We start from the raw sequence: 18,191 nt of genomic DNA on the forward strand, positions 1-18,191 counted from the left end.
ATCACGTACGCTGGTGTTCCGACTGTACAAATCACGAGTCCGTGCTCGCGTACTTGAGAATTGAGAAACGGCCCACGAGTCCGTGCTCGCGTTCTCGGCAGGTACGTACTCCCGTGCGTTCTCGGCGAGTACGTACTCGCGTACTTGGGCATTGATAAACGGCCGTTAATTCAACTTTTAGTATTTTCCTCATTTATGGTGTCACACTCTGCACTCACACTCCTGTATGATCCCAGCATCCAACCAAAGGTCTGACCTCTCTGACCTGTTCCACTTGTGTGTAATGACCACTGGATCCTCTAGGGGCAACTAAGAGGTTTTTAAGGCTTTAGTGACACACTGTACAAACTGTATTCACACTCATGGTACTGTAGGTATATTTTATCTAATATCTAAGCAGCCTACTGGTCAGAGAATTAGCATCAGCTGCAACGGTTAGAGTTGAGCAGATGATAAAATTATGGTGAGATGAGATCAAAATGAGAGAATTGCTCACCGGGCCTTAGTTTGACAAAACAGGTCAAAGTCCGCAGCTGGAGGGATGATGATCTCAGTAGCATCAATCAGTTTTGCAAAGGGAATTCTACTTTAGATTCAACTTTATATGCTAGAAATCAAGACTTAAAGGGCTAATTTTCTGTGAGTCTACTATAGTGGCTTTCACGTCCATCTTCTTACATTTAACTAATTCGTGGTCACTGGACTACACCAGCTGTCGGGGCCAGGCATATCCTGGACAGGTCCTCAGTCTGGTGCCGTGTTCACAAGAGTCCCATTTAAAAAAAAAAAACAACCCAAACTTTAATCTTATATTTTGGTCCCTTCAGCTTTCATTTAAGTTCTCAAAAAATAAAAACATCATGTCTAACTTTTTATAAGTTAGGCCCTTATTTGGTACCAACTTTAATTTTACTCAAAGGTCAATACAATAGCATTTAACATTTGTTAAGGAAAAACAAACAACTTCCTGTAATGACTCCCAGAGATTAGTTTCTTCACACAAGCTCTTATAAAAAACAAAAACAAAAACCCTGAACATTTATTCAAGTGCAGCGAGGCAAATGATGAGACACACGCTGAGGATTGGTTTCCTAGGCGAATATCATGATTCACTTTTATTAAAAGCATCATAGCTACAATTCATCATACATGATGTCTCAAAAAACAAAACAAAAGAAATAAAAACAAAAAACAAAAAGACACACACCAAAAAAAGAGGAAAAAACATTTACATGGTATGTCTGTAAACTTCAAGGCTAGATAAGAATTGAGGTAATGCTCTTCAGCTTGCTGGCTAAAAGTAACAAAAAGTCCTTTTTTTCAAGAAAAGTAGCTAAGTAATAAAGGTACCTGATTATTTTAACTCTTTAACACCAGTGCATCAACAGGAACAGCGTGAGACAAAATTGATTGCAGTACTTATTTGTCATCATTTACAGTTTTAGTTTTGTTTTTCTATTCTTACGACACTTGTGGTTATTTATAGTGTGTGTGTGTGTGTGGTGTGTGTGTGTGTGTGTTGGGAGAGTGATGCTGGAACATTCAAAAGCTGCCTTGGTTATTGCTGTCTCAGCGTTAGAGAGGAGAACGGGGATCTTTGATGGGGAAGGTGTTCCCCTCACCTCTAACCCACTTCCCTCTCTCTGCATCTGCTGGGTTGGCTGTGAGAGCAAATGTTAAAAAAAAAAAAAAAAAAAAAAAAAAACAAGACCTGGCCACAGTGTGTGTGTCTTTGAATGTACTCTCAAATATTTGAACCACTCGCAGCACTTGATTCATATCAGACACTTGAACTGGCCTCGGGGGGAACGGAAAATCAAGCACCGCTCGCGCTTTTTCAAGTATTTCAAACATACTCAGTGAGAAGAGTTGAACTTCATATAGAAAATGCAATTTTCCAACTCTGCTGAAAATGTGTCTCAGTCCTGCGTTGGCCAGGCCTGGTGTCAGTGTGTGACTAAAGCAACAGTCTTTAAAGTGAAGGTCGCCAGGGAGCAGCACTTGGTCTGGAACTACCGGGAGGAGGTGAAGAGAACAAAAACAAAGCATTTATAACGTGCTGCCCCCCTTTAAAGAATAAACCTGAAGCATCGCATCCCGTTGTAGACCACCTCTCCAAAATCCATTTACAGAAGCCTCCCAAATGAGGACGCCTGGTTTCAGCAGCACGAAGTGGACCAATCAGAAAAAACCTGATTGGTGTCAGACCCAGCCCGCTCGCCACCCCCCGAGCCAAAACCAGGCGCCTTGAAGCGGGAAGAAGGTTTTAAGATGTGGCAATGGAAAGACCGGAGACTGATATTCAGTGTGGGACTGGGTTTTAACAGTATTGGTTCAGCGTGCACACAAGCACACACACTCAAAGAGAAACAGTCCTCCCAGAAACAGTCACATGACAGAGAAAGAGGTTAGTGTGTGTGTGTGTGAGTGAGTGTGTAGTGGTGGACACCTGAAAGAGCGTGTGCAGCTAATGATCAAGTACGTGTTGGATGTGTGTGTTGTGGAAGTCAGTGTGTGAGACTGAGATTTTTTCTTTTTTCCTTCTTCTTCCTTTAGGCCAGTCTGGTTTTGTTTCCTCCTCCTCATCTACCTGGTCTGATATGTGAGAACTTAAAATCTGTTCTGAGTAAGAACAGCTCGACTCCATTACCCACAATTCCTTTTGCAGCAGCTTTGTCAGACAGACAGTCGGGTTAGCTGTAATGCTTTTTTCCTTTTCTTTCAAGCTCACGGGGGTGCACTGCAAAGCAACCTCAAACCCTGAATTAGACGGTTCAACTCTTCCATGACCCTTTCTGCTTAAGGCTGTGTGAGTGATCAAAAATGTGATCCATCTTAATGTACAGTCATTTAAGTTAAGTAGTTATTCTACCGCTCAGGTGATGGCTACACATTAGAGGTGATAAACCTCAAACCAATCAATTTAAACATGATGATAAAGTCTGCATTAAGGTTTTGACACCAATGCAAAATAATTCAAAGAATCTCACTGAGTGAATATTCTGTGTCAGACTTCCTAAAACAGTGTAGTTTCTGGCTTTAGGCTCCTCCAACTTCGCAGTACACCCCTTCAACGCTGGAAAAAGTGTTGGCAGCGGATGCTTCTCGTTTTGATGAGATGCTGCCGACAACAACAAAACAGTCCAGACGAAAAAAAAAAGGAAAAAAGGAGAAGGCAAAGAAAAAAAACATTTGAGAGCTGAAAGCAGCAATAATAATAATAATAATAATAATAATGATAATAATAACAATAATAATAATAATAGTAGTACTACCGGAACCCTTGTGAAGTCTTGTTTGAGGGATTGCGGGAGGGAAGCGTGGGTGCACCGTTCACAGTGTGTGCACACAGGCCAACCAGACAGAAAGAAACAGTCTTTGAAGAGCAGCCGAGCACTCGGCGAGCGGCTGTGAGGATTTTCCCTGACTACACTATTGATCAGAAAGATTTAACTTAACACGCACAAACCTCGTTCTCTCTGACGCATAGGAAATATAACTGGCCAAAAAACAACAACAAAGTGAAAGAAAATCATCAACAACAATGCAAAGGAAAAAAAAGAATTTATAATAGTTTGGATATTTCTGGTGGAGGCGTGTAAACGTGGTGGGTGGAGGAGGTGAAGAAATGTCCAAGGCCAGTCAGTTTTGCATTTTAGTTCAGTCACTCTTGTCCTTCTGTGAAGATGCTGCTGCTTCCTCTGCCGCCGCCGCTTCCTCCTCCTCGCCCATCCCTCCATCCTCTAAAGCTGAATAATCAGCCTCACTTCTCATCTCCCCCTCCTTCTCCTCAGCTAAGTCACTCTCTCCTCCTCCTTCTTCATCCTCTCCCTCTTCCTCCTCCTCTCCTGCTGCTTTCAGATCTGCCTTCTTGTCCTCCTTCTCTTGGTCTCTTAGGGCATTTGGAGTCCCAGCACTGCCCCCCAGCGCTCCAGCCATTGCACTCTGTAGTTCAGCAAGGTTGGAGGCGGTGGGGAAGCCCGGTAGGCTGAGCCCTCCAAGGCCTGGGGGTAGGAACATAGACGGGTAGAGGAGACCAGGGGCCATGGTGGAGAGAAGAAAGGGGTTGAACGCCAGGGTGTTAGCAGACATGCCAGCCGCAGCCAGCAGGGTGGCAGCGTCACCGTTGATGGTTGCCTCTGCTGACGAATCGGCAGGTGGGATCTGAGGCGCCACGGCGTCTTCGCTGAGGGATGCCTCAGTTTTCTCTGCCCCATCCTCCCCCTCTTTCTCCATCTTCTTCCTCTTTGCCTTCTTCACTCCTTCCTCGTTTCCCTCAGCTGCCTCCTCGTCCTCTCCCGCCTCATTGCAGTTTTCTGCTTCATCTTTCTCCTCTCCCTCCCTCTTCCTCTTTGTGGTTGCTGTTTCGCCACCGTCTCCTCCCTCTCCTTCGGCTGTTCCGTTCGTTTTGCCTGCTGTGGTGGTGACTGTGGAGTTGGGTGCAGCTGGGGCGGCGGCCGTGGCTGTTGCCAGGTTACCACCAAAGAGCCCACTGAGGCTGAACATGTTGGGTAGGGCGGTGGCCATGTTGGGAAGGCCTCCCATGCCGGGCAGCATGAGAGGCAGCATGGAGGCGGCGGCGGCATTGGCAGCGGCCTGTTTGGGATCTGTGGGAGGAGGGAAGGCCATCAGACCTGCAGCTAACTGGAGAGACTGAAGGCTCTGGAGAGAAGACAGGTCCATCCCTCCAAACAGACTGTTCAACAGCAAAGGGTTGATGCCTCCTGCAGACAGACACAGACACACACACACACACACACACACACACACACACACACAGTGAGTGAGGGTTCAAATCGAGTTGTACTGAGACACACTCCTGCCTGATCCACATGCCAGACGGTTGGTTGGTTCGTACCTGCTGATGAAGCAGCCGTGGCCAGTGAAGCCTGTGCAGCCTGAGCTGCAGCAGCCGCCTGTGCAGCAGCAGCTGCCTTGGCGATCTCAGATTTGGGGCGACGCCCCCGACGGCGGACGCCCTCCTCTCTGACTACAGGGCCAGTCAGAAGGCGGTCAAACATCGCTTCAGGGAGGAAACCCTGTGTAGACAAGGATTTTCTTAAGTAAAAACTTCAGTTAACTACATTATCACCAAGCGTAGGTTGCGCCTTCGTTACTCACCGACTGTTTGACGATATCTGTCCAATCAGGAGCAATCGAAAACTCTGGGTTCTCCAGCAACCATCTGGGAAGCTCTTTCATTGGAGGAGCCATGGCTCCACCCATCTAGAAAACAGGAAAATGAAGTGAGTTTGGTGTTGAAAATGTCATTTTTCTGAAACAAAGACTATCTTGGAGAGGCAGTCATAGTGCGGCAGTGTTAGCTTACCTTGCGTCCATTTCTTCTGTTGACCACAGGCACTCTCTCATCCCCCGTCAGTGTGTTGATGTCTATCTTGTTGGGGTTTCGACAACGATGGCGCTTCTGCTTAGGCTTAGAGAACTGAGACAGCAGCAAGTCCTCATTCTTCTGTAGCACAAAAAAACCACACAGGGCACATTTAAGAAACTCATCCACAAGTCACAGCACAACATTCATCAAGTGATAATCTCGCTTGAGCTTTAACAATCCACAGTAATTATCAAATAAAAATGCAGAAAAAAAAAACAGGAGGACTTACTGGTGTGAAACCAGGCATATCCATGGTGTACGTTGGGTGCTGCCTCAGCCATTCGCCGAGCTCTTTGTTGGAAACCGCCATCTCTTCTTCCTCCAGATTGCCTGAGGCAAGAGATCTGGCACTGGGGCTCTGCTCAGAGACATTGCGGGGTTTGTGGACACGTGAAGCATCCTGAAGCCCCTCCACACCTGAGACCTTTGCCCCGTCGGCATGATCCTGAAAAGATGATGCAGAGGGAAAGATTACCTTGACAATCTGTGTGCATGACACAAATGACCACATTTGCCATCCTACATACCCCTTCTGTTCGTCTGTTGCCCATGAACAGCAGCTCCAAACCCTCCACATTTTTCCTGCGGCCACGCCTCCTCCTAATGACAGGCAGGTCAGCCTCCAGCGAACCGTTGGCTCGGTGTCCAGTCGCCGGGCCTTGCTGAAGCAAATCCATCTGCGCCTTGAGGGAGGAGTTTGTCACCAGGGCACTGGAGAAGCTGGTCAGTGAGGGAGAGGCCTTGTGGTGATGGGGTATACCCTGAAGATCAGATCAGTTGTAATTCATCAACTTTTACACTTTTTAAAAAAAACAAAAAAACATTAATACACAATTTTTAATTCTGTCAGGACCACTTCAGTTAAAATAGGACTGGCATTCCTTCTGAAGTAATTTTTATCGCTCTGTAGTAGCACACAAAAGCTAACAAGGCCAAATACAGCAGGCGTGTAACATCATACACATTAGAGGAAATGCTGCTGAGTTCATCAGCTGATGTAGGCTGGAACTGAGACAAGCTGATGTGCTAAGACTGCTGACTGAGCTCAACTGTGTAGCCTGCCAAAACTGAAGTGATTTAGTTTAAAAATAGTAAGACTCAATCGTTAGGAGCTAGTAACTAGACTGAACGTGTTAGTGAGCACCTTGGTGAGGTCTATAGCCTGGCTCTGAGACTCGGCAGCAGCGTGGCTCTCTCTCAGCTGTGCCACCATTTCCATCAGGTTACGTCTCTTGGCTGCCCTCTCTGCCTCAATCTCAATCTTTTTCCTCCTCCTCCTTCTCTGTCGAGGCACCGTCAGGCTCAGAGTCTCCTCCTGCAATAATAGGTCAGCACTCAGTCCTCTTTCTGTCCCAAAACTGCATTTCACATATGAGCTTGGCACAGTATCGTCATTTCCAAAAACATGATGATGGTAAACTGAGAATACTATTAATGGGTAACGTCATTTGTTGAACTTGTTTAGTGTACATGTGTGCAAACACTCACATGAACCTGAGGTGATAGTGTTTTATCTTCACTCCCACTGAATGGCGTATGGATGCCGGCCATTGTCAGCTCAGCCAGGCTCCGCCTCTGGAGTGGGCTCTCGGTCGCCATGGCTGCAGCCGGTGTTGTTGCTGAGGAGCTGTGTCCTGGCAGGAGGTTGCCAGGGAAGTCGAATACGTGGCGTCTGTTGACAGGCCACTTGCCCTTCAGGACGGCCTCGCAGATGTTATCCATCCTGTTGATCATCACTCGATCCTGAGTGGAAGAGAGAACCGAGTGAGGTGATGGATCATTCTGTCAGTTCCTTTGTCAGCTTTGTTTCCTGCGTACTGTAAATCTCTCAGAACCACAGTTTTGCTTGAGAATCAGACTACGTTTCAGTTTTCTAAAGTATATTTCAGCACATTTTGAGGAAAAAAAAAAAAAAAAAAAAAATCAATCTATCAATCTCTCTCGCTTCTGTAATTCTTTCCAATCACTCGCTGTTTTTACAATTACTGCTGAGCTACTGTCAAGTAAACACTTCCTGCACAGATGTTTCATATTAAAAGCCTTGCAGTAGATCAAAAGGCATAATCCTCCTTCTGGTAAGCAGTTAATGTAGGGCTGGTTCTGATTATTTCTTGGCCTAAAAACTCAGTACAAAATCAGTACATAGCAGAAAGAATTCCTCAAACTGTAAGTTGCAGGTTTTTAAAAGGTCCAGTTTCAGTTGGAGGACAGTTCAGTTTATTATGGGAAGATTAATGATGAGAAAAAAAAAAAAAAAAAAAAAAGGTAATATATATGTAAATAGAAAAAAGAGGGAGCACATTAAAAAAAATCTGTCTCATGATTAAACTGACAAATCTTGACAGTTCAGACTTGGAATGTTTATACAAAGGGTTGAGTTTAGGTAGTGTGACTCCATAGGAACAACCAAGCCAAGCAAAGAACAAAAGCAGAGCTACTGTGTTGTGTGCATGATGTGACTCATGTACTGACAGAATTACTGCTTTGGAATCTAAATTCCTGAAATTAAGGAGACTGGGTATGTGATATTATGGGTTATTATTGCCTAATATGCCAAGGGGTGGCCAATCAGAAAAGGGTCTGCTTTAAAAACTTGGAGCAGAAAGTTAAACTGAATCATAAAATGTGAATCAGGAAAAGCTGCTGTAGCCCGATAATCGGTTCACTTTAACGTGTGAGAAATTACTATATTGTAATGTAATTCCAGCCTCCGTTGTTTGCATCCGTTGGCTAGTATTTGAGACTCACCTTAGGCCAGAATGAGAAGCCAAAGGCTCGGTCCTGTAAAGCCTGCAATGCAGAGGTTTCTGGCAGGTCGTCGGGGCAGAAGCCGTCTCTGGTTTCATCCCGGGCCGAGGTGCTCAGAGATGCGATGCTCTCCTCGTCAAAGTTCTTCTGCTCTGACGCAGCACTCACTGTGTCGAGAGAAGGAAAGTCATGCTACAAGCCTTAATTAAAAAGAGATTCTGAATTGTTATCGAGGGAGCTAAACTCATTTTTTCCTCTTGCCCCTGGAACTCGGGCCTATTTCTGGTGTTTCCCCTCATGACTCGTCAGGGTTTTAATGAGCCTGTGACCGAGTGTAGGCCCAGCAATAACAGTGGCTGACAACCAGGGCAAATAAAGTCAATAGCAAAAGGGTCATAACACACAAAAGTGAAAGGAGAGAAATTTGTGCAAGCTACAGTTAGATTTGTTTTATCAGAGAGATGAGGCGAAGAACTAATGGTTCAACATTATCCCTTAGTGGTGCAACGGATCAAAAATCTCACGGTTCGGATCGGATCGGATCAACTTTTCTGTGTGTGTGTGTGTGTGTGTGTGTGTGTGTGTGTGTGTGTGTGTGTGTGTGTGTGTGTGTGTGTGTGGATCAGCACATATACACATATATATAAAAAATACACAAAAAAGAAGACATAAATTTGAACATTTACTTATTAACTTATTTACATATATATATATATATATATATACATATATATATATATATATATATATACATATACATATACATATATATATATACATATACATATACATATATATATATATAGTATTTTTGCCTATTATAAACATTCAACTCAAGTCAGTATACATGTGTGTGTGTGTGTGTGTGTGTGTGTGTGTGTGTGTATATATATATATATATATATATATATATATATATATATATATATATATATATATATACACATATATATATATATATATATATACATATATAAAACAAATTACATATATATAGGTGCAGTTTAGGACAGTACAGGGCTTTGTATCTACCACTCCGCTGTGATATAATGAGCGGTCACGTTCACGTAGCTTTCCGTTGACCTGGAGGTCTACCCATTTGTAGTTGGGCAACAGAACATGCCTGGGACAGTTCAGCCATAACTTTAAACTTTTCCTGCTCATTCATGCCTGGGTATGATCTTGTCACTGAAGTGGACGCGCAACGGGATAACATAGCACGTTCATCATAGTTTAAACCCCTTGTTTTGCACAAGAGAATACGGCCTCCCGCCTGCAGCTAAACACCCCAGTAGCTTTTGTAATAGCTTTAGCTCGATCGGATTGGGAGCAAAGGGCTGCTTAAATGCCGCAAACTCCTCTGCTCCTCCCCTATAACTATCGCTGGACAGACTGACTACGCGCACCATAGACATAATTCTTTTCCCTTCTTCTTCGAATCTTCAGATCACGTGCGTCCCGAACCGTGGAGTGGGATCAGTTCGGATTACGGATCAACTGTGATCCGTTGCACAACTATTATCCCTGCTCAGATCACTAACTCGGCCTTCATTCATACCTTCAGCCTGAGAAGACTTCTCTGATTTGTCATCTTCATCTAGCCTCTCCTCCTCTTCCTCCTCAGGGCTTTTCTCTGTGTCAGCGGACTTTGGAGATTTAGGAGACTCTGGGTTCTCCTTCTCTTCTCCATCTTTCTCCTCTGCAGTCTTTCGAGCTGGTTGTGCTTTAGGAGAGGAGTGTTGGAGTTCAGCGGGTGTGTCCTTCTGGTCACCAAGTGTGCCATTTTTCGCTTCTGTCAGGTCTTTGTCCTGGTCATTGGTCAGCTTCGTCAGGTCTTCACCACTTTGCTCTTCTTTGTGCACTTCTTGCTCTTCGTTTTCTGCCTTTGGCTGGACCTCCTCTTCTTTCTTGATCTCCTTACTTTGTGATGCAGCGGTCTCATCTTTATCTTCTCTGATCTCTTCCTCGTGTTCCTTCTGTTCATTGGGAGTTTCAGTTTTAGCACACGGAATGTTGTTGGCATCTCCTTCCTCCATTTCCACCACCATTTCTGCTTTCTCGTCCTCCATCTTTACAGCCTTCTCTTCCACCTCCTCCTCTTTTGTTGCATTGACAGCAATTTTGGCAGCAGCTGTGGCACTTGCCAGTTCCGCAGGGGTTAGGAGTGGAGCAGAGGTACTTTCTGTCCCTCCCATCCCAGCTTTGGTGATCTCTAATGAGGCTCCTATGCTAACGCTGGCTCCTCGCTGGCTGGTAAAGCGTTGGTGGGCCTCCAGGAAGGCCAAGGTAGGGTCGTTCAAGATGTGATAATCTGTGCGGCTCACACCATGCTTCGAGGCACCCAGGAGGAGGTCCTGGTCGTGCCGGCCACACTCCCACCACTCTGGAAGGTCTGGGGAAGGCTGACAGAGCTTGAGGCGTTCAGAAAGCAGAGGATGAGGGAGGACCTGCTCTCGAATGCGGCGGAGAAGCTCGATGCGGTAGAGGGTCCGAGAGGCACGCTCCTCTGTTATGGGGTCAATGATCAGAGTAGGGTCTGGAAGTTCTGACGACAAATAAGGCAAACAAGAATGAGGAAAATAAACATCACTCAAGTTTAAACAATCTCAAGAAACATGCAGCAAGTCCACCTTACCTGTTTCAGTCTTGACTTGCATTCTGCAGACCCGTTTACACATGGCGATGAATGAATAGTAATACTTCTCCAAACTCTCGTCTGTTTTCTTGTCCAGTCGAGCAAAGGCTCTGAACTGCGTCCAATCAAATTTCTGACGTTTGGTATCAAAAACGACTCCAAAGGTTGACACCACGCGATAGAAGTCGGCCTCTTCACGACGTGTCCATCTGAAAAAGAAAGGTAAAGAACATTACTGGGGGCTGTTGTTAGGGAGTCACTGTCTAAACATAGAAGCATTCAATAAATAATAACTTGCTACTAAATGAAACGCTACCTCTGTCTTCTTTCCTTGTAGTACATGGCTCCCTCAGACACCAGGGAGCTGGCGTTCAACACTGGAGATGCCTCTGGCATAAACTGTCCACCTTTGGCAAAATAAGCACTTCCTTTAGCCAAATATGGGCTTCCTTCTGCCATGAACATCCCTGCGCCATCTTGGATGTAAGTTGCTGCTCCTCCCGTTTCAGTAACCATACCAACGGAAGGCAGGAACTCCCTGCGTCTTCGTCGCCGGCCATCAGGTCGGTTGAGTGCCTCCTGGCGAAGCTGCTCTCTCCGGTTGGAGCGCTGATAAGCGGTGATGAGCCGGCGCAGACGAGCTGTCAGAGCTGAGGCTGCTGGCCAGTAGAGCCGCTCATTGGAAGCAGGAGCCCTCTGACTGTTTTCATGTGATTTTGCTACCGGAGAGAAGAAATGATCTCAGCATTGTTCAACAGTTGTTCTATACTGTGCTGCTTCTGGCAAAGCGTACCATAAATAGTCAGTAATGGCAGCTCACTGCACTTTATCTTTTTTTTTTGCAGTCATAAATATTCTGTCTCAATGATAACTGCTCACAATGAACATGGTTAAAGTTTGTACAAGTAATTCCTGTGAGCCAAAAGCTCAGGCTTCAGTCTGCTATGCACTCGTTTTTTTTTTTTTTTTCCTACTTTTGAATCTGTGATGTCAGCAATGTTTTACTCCGGAGAGGCAGCAAATCAGAAGGAAGTAGAGTTAAAAGAAGGGAAGTTAAAACACCTTTTTTGAGACAGAGGATGAATGTAGGTGGTGCTTCAAAGCTCATAAGACACATGAGAATTCAAGTCAGTTGAGTTTTTATTTAAATAGGACCAACAGTTCCCTCGAGGCACTTTAGACTGTAAGGTGAAAACCCTATAATAATATAGATTATTCCCCCCCCCCCCCAAAAAAACGGCTTCATTTGAAAATTTCATTTTTTGGAATTAAACCACATGACAAATGGTTTCAGTCAGTCAGCACTTTGTCAAAAACTACTTTTTCACATTAACATTTTTTTTCTCATTTAGGTCTCCGATCTTTCTGGACATGAATTCATTAGAAAAAAAACGAAGCATTTTTTAGGTTTTTCAACCTGTGTGAAAAGGTAACAGGTAGAAGACTAACGCCATTAAACGATCCACAGGGTTTAAGTCTACTGACCTTACGACAAACTGATGGGAACCTACCAAATTAGTCAGTAGGTGCGTTATAACCACCTTTCACCCCCTCGTCTCTTTGTATGTATGGAGTTTACCTTCATTCTCTCCTTCTACACCCTCATCTTTGTCATCAAGTGGAGAGTTGGTGAAGTCATCCATGTCGTCTTTAAAGGGCATCCGCAGCGGCTTGTACTCGGGATCCTCATCCTCACTGTTGAAAGTCACAGGGAAAACTTAGAAATTCACCTTCTGGAAGACCGATTCATTCCTTTGTTACTCTAAATCAGATCATTTCCAGGCCGTGCAGGAGTTCTGAGTACCACTTGAAGAAGCTTAAGTGTTACAACAGAGTGGGAAATGGGACAAACTTCAAAGGGCATTACAATGTGACTAATCAAACACAGAGATGGGGACTAAAACAGACAATACTACAAGGACAGGAGAGTAAAGAGCTGCTGGTCAGTGAAGCCTGCTTTCTTACCCCTCAGCACCATCTGCCATCATGTCAGAGCCCCTCTGCTCAGCAGCAATGGCTTTGGCGTCTGGCATGCCCACTCGCTCCAAGAAACACAGGGCGGGGTCAGCACGCATTGAGTTGTACTTCTCATAGCCTAAAGAGGAAGAGAAAGGCATGAGAAACACAGACACTAGAAATCCACGCCTGCAGGTGTGGGAGGACAGAGACTAGATTAGAATAGTCAAAACTAGAAAAGAAAGACTAAGAGGTTTTCCCTTCAAGACACACCCAGCTACAGGCAAACTCCTACAAGGGTGGGTGAGAGAGAAGTTGAGCTTTCTAGCTCAATACTAAACAGGCAGAATGCCACACACACACACACACACACTCTTCAGATTAAATGAAGGAATAGACAACAGCAGCAGCAGAAGGGCAGACCCCAGGAGCCAGCTGCTGATAAGACAGTCTGTGTGTTTGTGCGTGCACGCTTCTGAGTGTGTACACTTGCCCATGCTCTTGCCTGTGCATGTGTGCTTATCCAAGTGAGCCTGCAGGTGCTCATTTGTGTCAGAGGGGAAACAGGGGGTGAGAGGGAGCAAGGAGGGATGGAAAGGAAAAAGAGAGAAGAGAGTGTGTGTGTGCGTGTGTCATAGAGTCTGTGAAAGTGAGCTAGTGAGTGTGAGAAACTGTGTGTGTGTGTGTTTGTCCGTTAGGAGCGTTCAGGCAGAACAGATTAGAATGTGCAGATCCTACTGAGACATCAGGAAGGAGAGAGAAAGACGGGTGAGAAAAATCGAAGGAATGAGAGGAAAATACAGAAGAGTGGGGTGGAGGGTGGGAGGAGCATGAAGAGGAGGCTTGCAGTAACAACTGCACCACCTCTTCTTTAACCTTTCGCTTATCCCTTATTCCTTCTCTCTTTCCACCACATTTCAATTAGGAGAGATGTCACACATTGTTCCCAACATCTCTGTCTCACACACACCCCTGTCCCTGCAGCCAAACTTAATCATTGGGGTCTTTATAGGCCATCAGTCTTCCTGTGCATATGTGTAACACTGTCTTCTGTGGCACAATCTGTGTCTGCATACAAACCTGTGTGTGTGTGTGTGTGTGTGTGTGTGTGTGTGTGTGTGTGTGTGTTTTATATTCCCCCCGAAGGCCCTCCTGAGTGAATGAGGATTATGATTAACTACGGGTGAGCCCTTTTGTATTCCTGTGTGTGAGTGTGTGTGTGTCCTAATTGAATCATAGAAGGTGGCAATGATGGAAAAATTACGAGAATTATGCCAAATTAATATGAATGAGGGTCTCCATCCACAACGCGCACACACGCTTAACTCTTCCCTGTCTGTCTCTTACACTCACATGCAGTCTGCTCCTAAAGTTGGGCCACTGGTCAATTAATGATGCACTAAACAACCAGCTCCACAGTTAACAGAGGTTTTCTTATTGAAACTCTCAAACTAGACTAAGACAGAGCATACACGCACGCGCACGCACACACACACACACACACACACACACACACACACAGAGTAGCGAAAGTAGCCATCAACCATACTCCCAACAGCACACCAAGCAGACCAGCAGTGTACAGCTATCACTATAGCAACACCAATCAACTGGTGGCAGCAGAAGTGGGAGGGACGAATACTTTCGACAGTAGTGTTTGTTTGTGTGCGTGCGTGCTCCTGTGATGCTCACTGTGCCTGGATGCAGCAGGAGTTTGTCTGTAGGTGCTGACATGTTATCTGTGAGTCTCATGGCTGCCATGTTGGAGGGTGTGGATCTGTGTGCATAGGCAACGTGAAAAAAAGCTACCGTGTTTGAAGACGCCGATGAGCAGGGATTTGTCAGCTTCACTGTCCCACCAGTCAGCCGGCACCTCAGCATGAAATGGCTGGGGGATCCAGATGTCCAGCACACTGTGGCAGAGATAAACAATGTCAACTGAATAAACTCTGCAGGCTCAGTTTGATCTAGTACTGAATCAATCTTTATTTCAATTTCAAAGAGAGCATGAGAAAAAGGCAGAGAGGTTGAGACGATAGGCCATTGGAGCTCGATCAGCTGTAAGCAGGTATTAAAACACAGTAAAGCTGTATGTAGGTTCAGTTTATTCAGCTAAGATACCCTGATACAACTGAACAACAACATTCTGATGCTACCATCATGGTACCTAAACTCAGCCTAAGACCTTGCGAGGGGGGCGGGGTGGGTTAAATCCACCCCCCCTCCAAACCAAACCCAGACATCTGGTTTGTCCATGCCTGTAAATAAGCTGAATACTTTCAATTACTCTTCTATGTTGTAGCGCCAAACACAGCGTTTTCAGCTAGTTACAGAGAGAAAAGGGTACAATACACAATGGAGCAGAAAGACAGAGCATGACAGGAGGAGAGAGAAAAACCTGGGGAAAAGGTCCCTTATCTCTGCAAACAGCAGCATTCCCAGCCTTGGCAACACACACACACACTCTCCAAGACTGGCATGCTAAATCCCCCTGGCATATGTTGGCACGATGGCACCCCGTATGCTCACGTCTGGCACGCGCTGATACACACACACACACACACACACACACACACACACACACACACACACACACACACACACACACACACACACACACACACACACACACACACACACACACACACACACACACACACACACACACACACACACACACACACACACACACACACACACACACAGACAGAGGGGAAGGGGAGGGAGAGATCAACATGAAGTGCATGTGTTCCACATTATAAATGCATTCACATCTGGGTGGCAGGGTGATGGGAAGGAGGATGGGAGCTGATGAGAGACTTAAGTGCACTTCAGAAAAAGGCAGGGATGGACAGATGGCAAGGAAAGGGTAGTATGACAGAAAAGAAAGGAGGAAGCCATGAAGGAGCTGTCAGAGTAAGATGAAGCTGACTGCTGAGGTGAGCAGCATGTCTAACCTTCACATCCACACCTCTGCACCATGAGGCCTTGTGCCAAATCATAATAGGCAACAGCTTGTCAAAAAACTTCTAAATGGGTCAAAGTGTGATAAAAGGACCGGTCCCCTGATAAAGTAACTGAGTGTTGTGTCTGTCAGAATAGAAAGAACCCTGCCAAAGAGGCCACTAGAACAGCCTGAAATATACTTGAGTAATAATTCATCACAAGTTCATATAAATATCCGCCTCTGATCTCACTTTCATAATGCATCCAATACATGAAGCCTCTCCATTCCTCTCAAAGTTCCTCTAGGAATAACACTCTCATGCACAGGGTATTTATTGTGTTTATTTCCTTTGACTCGCATCCAACGTCCTCATGAGAAAATGCAGGAAAAGCAAGATTTCACAAAGGCAGAGGGCCTTGGGTGTGTCTTTTATGTCAATTACAGCATTTTAATTAAATTTGATCACTGATCAGGCTCAAGATACCTGAACTTTTAAGAGACTATTTACAATGCCAAAATAATTTAGAACGGCCTTGTGAGAGCAACAAAAGACACCAAACAAAGATTTGTGCGTGCAAATCATTCTTCTGTAGTGTGTAAAGATATTGTCCAATAAAGTGAAGAATGAGAAAATAGCACTGAGAAAGTCTACTGACCTGGAGTCTGCACCGTCCAGGATGCGCTCAGCCTGGTCACCTATAACTTCCTGTCGCAGATAATACAGCATTCTCACTCTCAGCAGGACCCTGAGGACGAGGAGGACAGAGTTAGCGATGAGGCTCTGTGAGGTACTGGTGGAAAGAGGAGGAAAAAAAAAAAAAAAAAAACTCGTAATGAGGCAACATTTTCAAACCCTCTATTAATTGCTTTTTCCATTATTCAAGTGTTTGATGGGATTTCTGGATCCAAATGCTCCTTCAGTTTTAAAGGAAAACAAACAGAGGCACCAGTGACTGTTATAAACAACCAATATTCCTCGACTCCAATGCAGTGATATGATGTGAATGACACTGTGAACCAAGCTCTGCAAGCAAACATAGGATCCAGGCATTATCAGAGGTGGAGAGGCAACAAAAGCTCGTTTATTAAAAGATGACATGCTAAGTACTTAAAAAACAAAAACTTGAGCACAGCTAAAACTCAAGTTGAAACGGCAGCAGATTTTCGGATGGTCTGAAGTGAAGGATCGTTATAGAATGGCACATCTGCCAAATGGTGGCTAGCTAGGTTTCATTAAGCTAATACATACATGGCAGCATTGACAATGTGCCTACAAAGTTTTAAAATTAGGATTTAAATGCACAGACAACACTGCAGCCAAGACAGCGTGCACCAAAAGTGCAGCACCAACCCAGCATGGATGAAGATAAATTTTGTTGTGTGCTATTTTCTAGTAAAAAGCCATCACCTCAAAACTCAGTTGGCCTGATAGTGATTTATTTTCAAAACTTTAAATAGACATTAACAACCATATTAAATGTCAGCACAATGCCTCAGTTTCCCATGACATTTTCAAATTGCTTGTTTTTCCTGACCATGAGGCTTCAGATACAAAAATAATGTAAACCCTAGAAATGAAGCAATAAATACGTGACAAACGAGAACAAGACAATGTCATATGAGATCAAGAAATTAAACTGAATCATCTTCTGTAGTTAACTGGTATTAAATAAAGGATCTTTTAAGATATTTTGTATGGTTCACATTTTGCTGTCCATATGTTCTCTCTTTTGAAAATATAATTCAAATATTTCAATATAAAATATAGTTCCTATGCATTTTCTACCACTAAGGACAAAATAATTACGGTCATCCCTGGAAAAGAATGAAACGTGTTCCGTGTGAGAATTCGCTTTGAATGCACCCCTAACATGTAACATGAATCAGTTTAGCCAAACACTGTGTGAATCAGATTTGATCTCCTGACACTGGAAATGCTGCTATCTGGGAGATCTGGCTCACTGTAAACATTTGTCACAAGATTTGTCACCAGGATTTAATGCCAGTAAGGATGTTTGGAGCAGGAGACAAGGGGAGAACAGCCAGGGGGGTTGGGAGGTGCAGAGAGGAGATGGATTGAAAGGACTGAGCAATGCTGAAAGGGGAGTTAACGCAAAGTTTGGAGAGGCAGCGAAGAGTGTGTGTGTGTGTGTGTGTGTGTGTGTGTGTGTGGGGCGGGGGGGTATAAAGACAGTCATTTGCAACTCATTCTGCAGCATTTCTGTGTGTTTGTGCATCAATGGCATCACAAGTTGCAGAGTGTGTGTGTTTGTTGGCAGGCTGTGTGTGCTCATCCATCAATGTGCCAGGTCTGATTAGCCACACAACGCTGTGCTCCAGCCTAGCAGATGGCACCACATAATCACCCCCAAGTGTGTGTGTGTGCGTGTCTGTGTTTATGCGTGTCTTTCACCCACTTCCAACAGGTCTGCCTGCCTAGCACCTGGCCTGGCATGCAGCCAGAAAAACACACATGCACACACAACCACCCCCCGCCCCCGGTAGACAAAAAA

The 18,191-nt window shown here is 44.8% G+C and overlaps 1 protein-coding gene across 1 annotated transcript in view; it reads right to left on the bottom strand.

Annotated features, from left to right (window-relative positions):
• Positions 1–1,083: 1,083 nt before the first annotated feature.
• Positions 1,084–18,191, bottom strand: part of chd7 (chromodomain helicase DNA binding protein 7) — an 81,777-nt gene continuing 64,669 nt past the window's right edge. The window contains exons 26-41 of the mRNA XM_031735419.2: positions 16,335–16,424; positions 14,541–14,644; positions 12,741–12,870; positions 12,355–12,470; positions 11,092–11,494; positions 10,776–10,984; positions 9,699–10,685; positions 8,141–8,307; positions 6,881–7,135; positions 6,537–6,707; positions 5,920–6,153; positions 5,622–5,837; positions 5,330–5,470; positions 5,122–5,226; positions 4,859–5,039; positions 1,084–4,724 (exon numbers count right to left, since the gene is read on the bottom strand). Coding sequence (XP_031591279.2) covers positions 3,661–4,724; positions 4,859–5,039; positions 5,122–5,226; positions 5,330–5,470; positions 5,622–5,837; positions 5,920–6,153; positions 6,537–6,707; positions 6,881–7,135; positions 8,141–8,307; positions 9,699–10,685; positions 10,776–10,984; positions 11,092–11,494; positions 12,355–12,470; positions 12,741–12,870; positions 14,541–14,644; positions 16,335–16,424 — 4,573 coding nt within the window. The 3' untranslated portion in view covers positions 1,084–3,660. The remainder of the gene's footprint in view (positions 4,725–4,858; positions 5,040–5,121; positions 5,227–5,329; positions 5,471–5,621; positions 5,838–5,919; positions 6,154–6,536; positions 6,708–6,880; positions 7,136–8,140; positions 8,308–9,698; positions 10,686–10,775; positions 10,985–11,091; positions 11,495–12,354; positions 12,471–12,740; positions 12,871–14,540; positions 14,645–16,334; positions 16,425–18,191) is intronic.

Source organism: Oreochromis aureus, linkage group 18 (genome assembly GCF_013358895.1).
Source record: "Oreochromis aureus strain Israel breed Guangdong linkage group 18, ZZ_aureus, whole genome shotgun sequence".
NCBI lineage: Eukaryota > Metazoa > Chordata > Actinopteri > Cichliformes > Cichlidae > Oreochromis > Oreochromis aureus.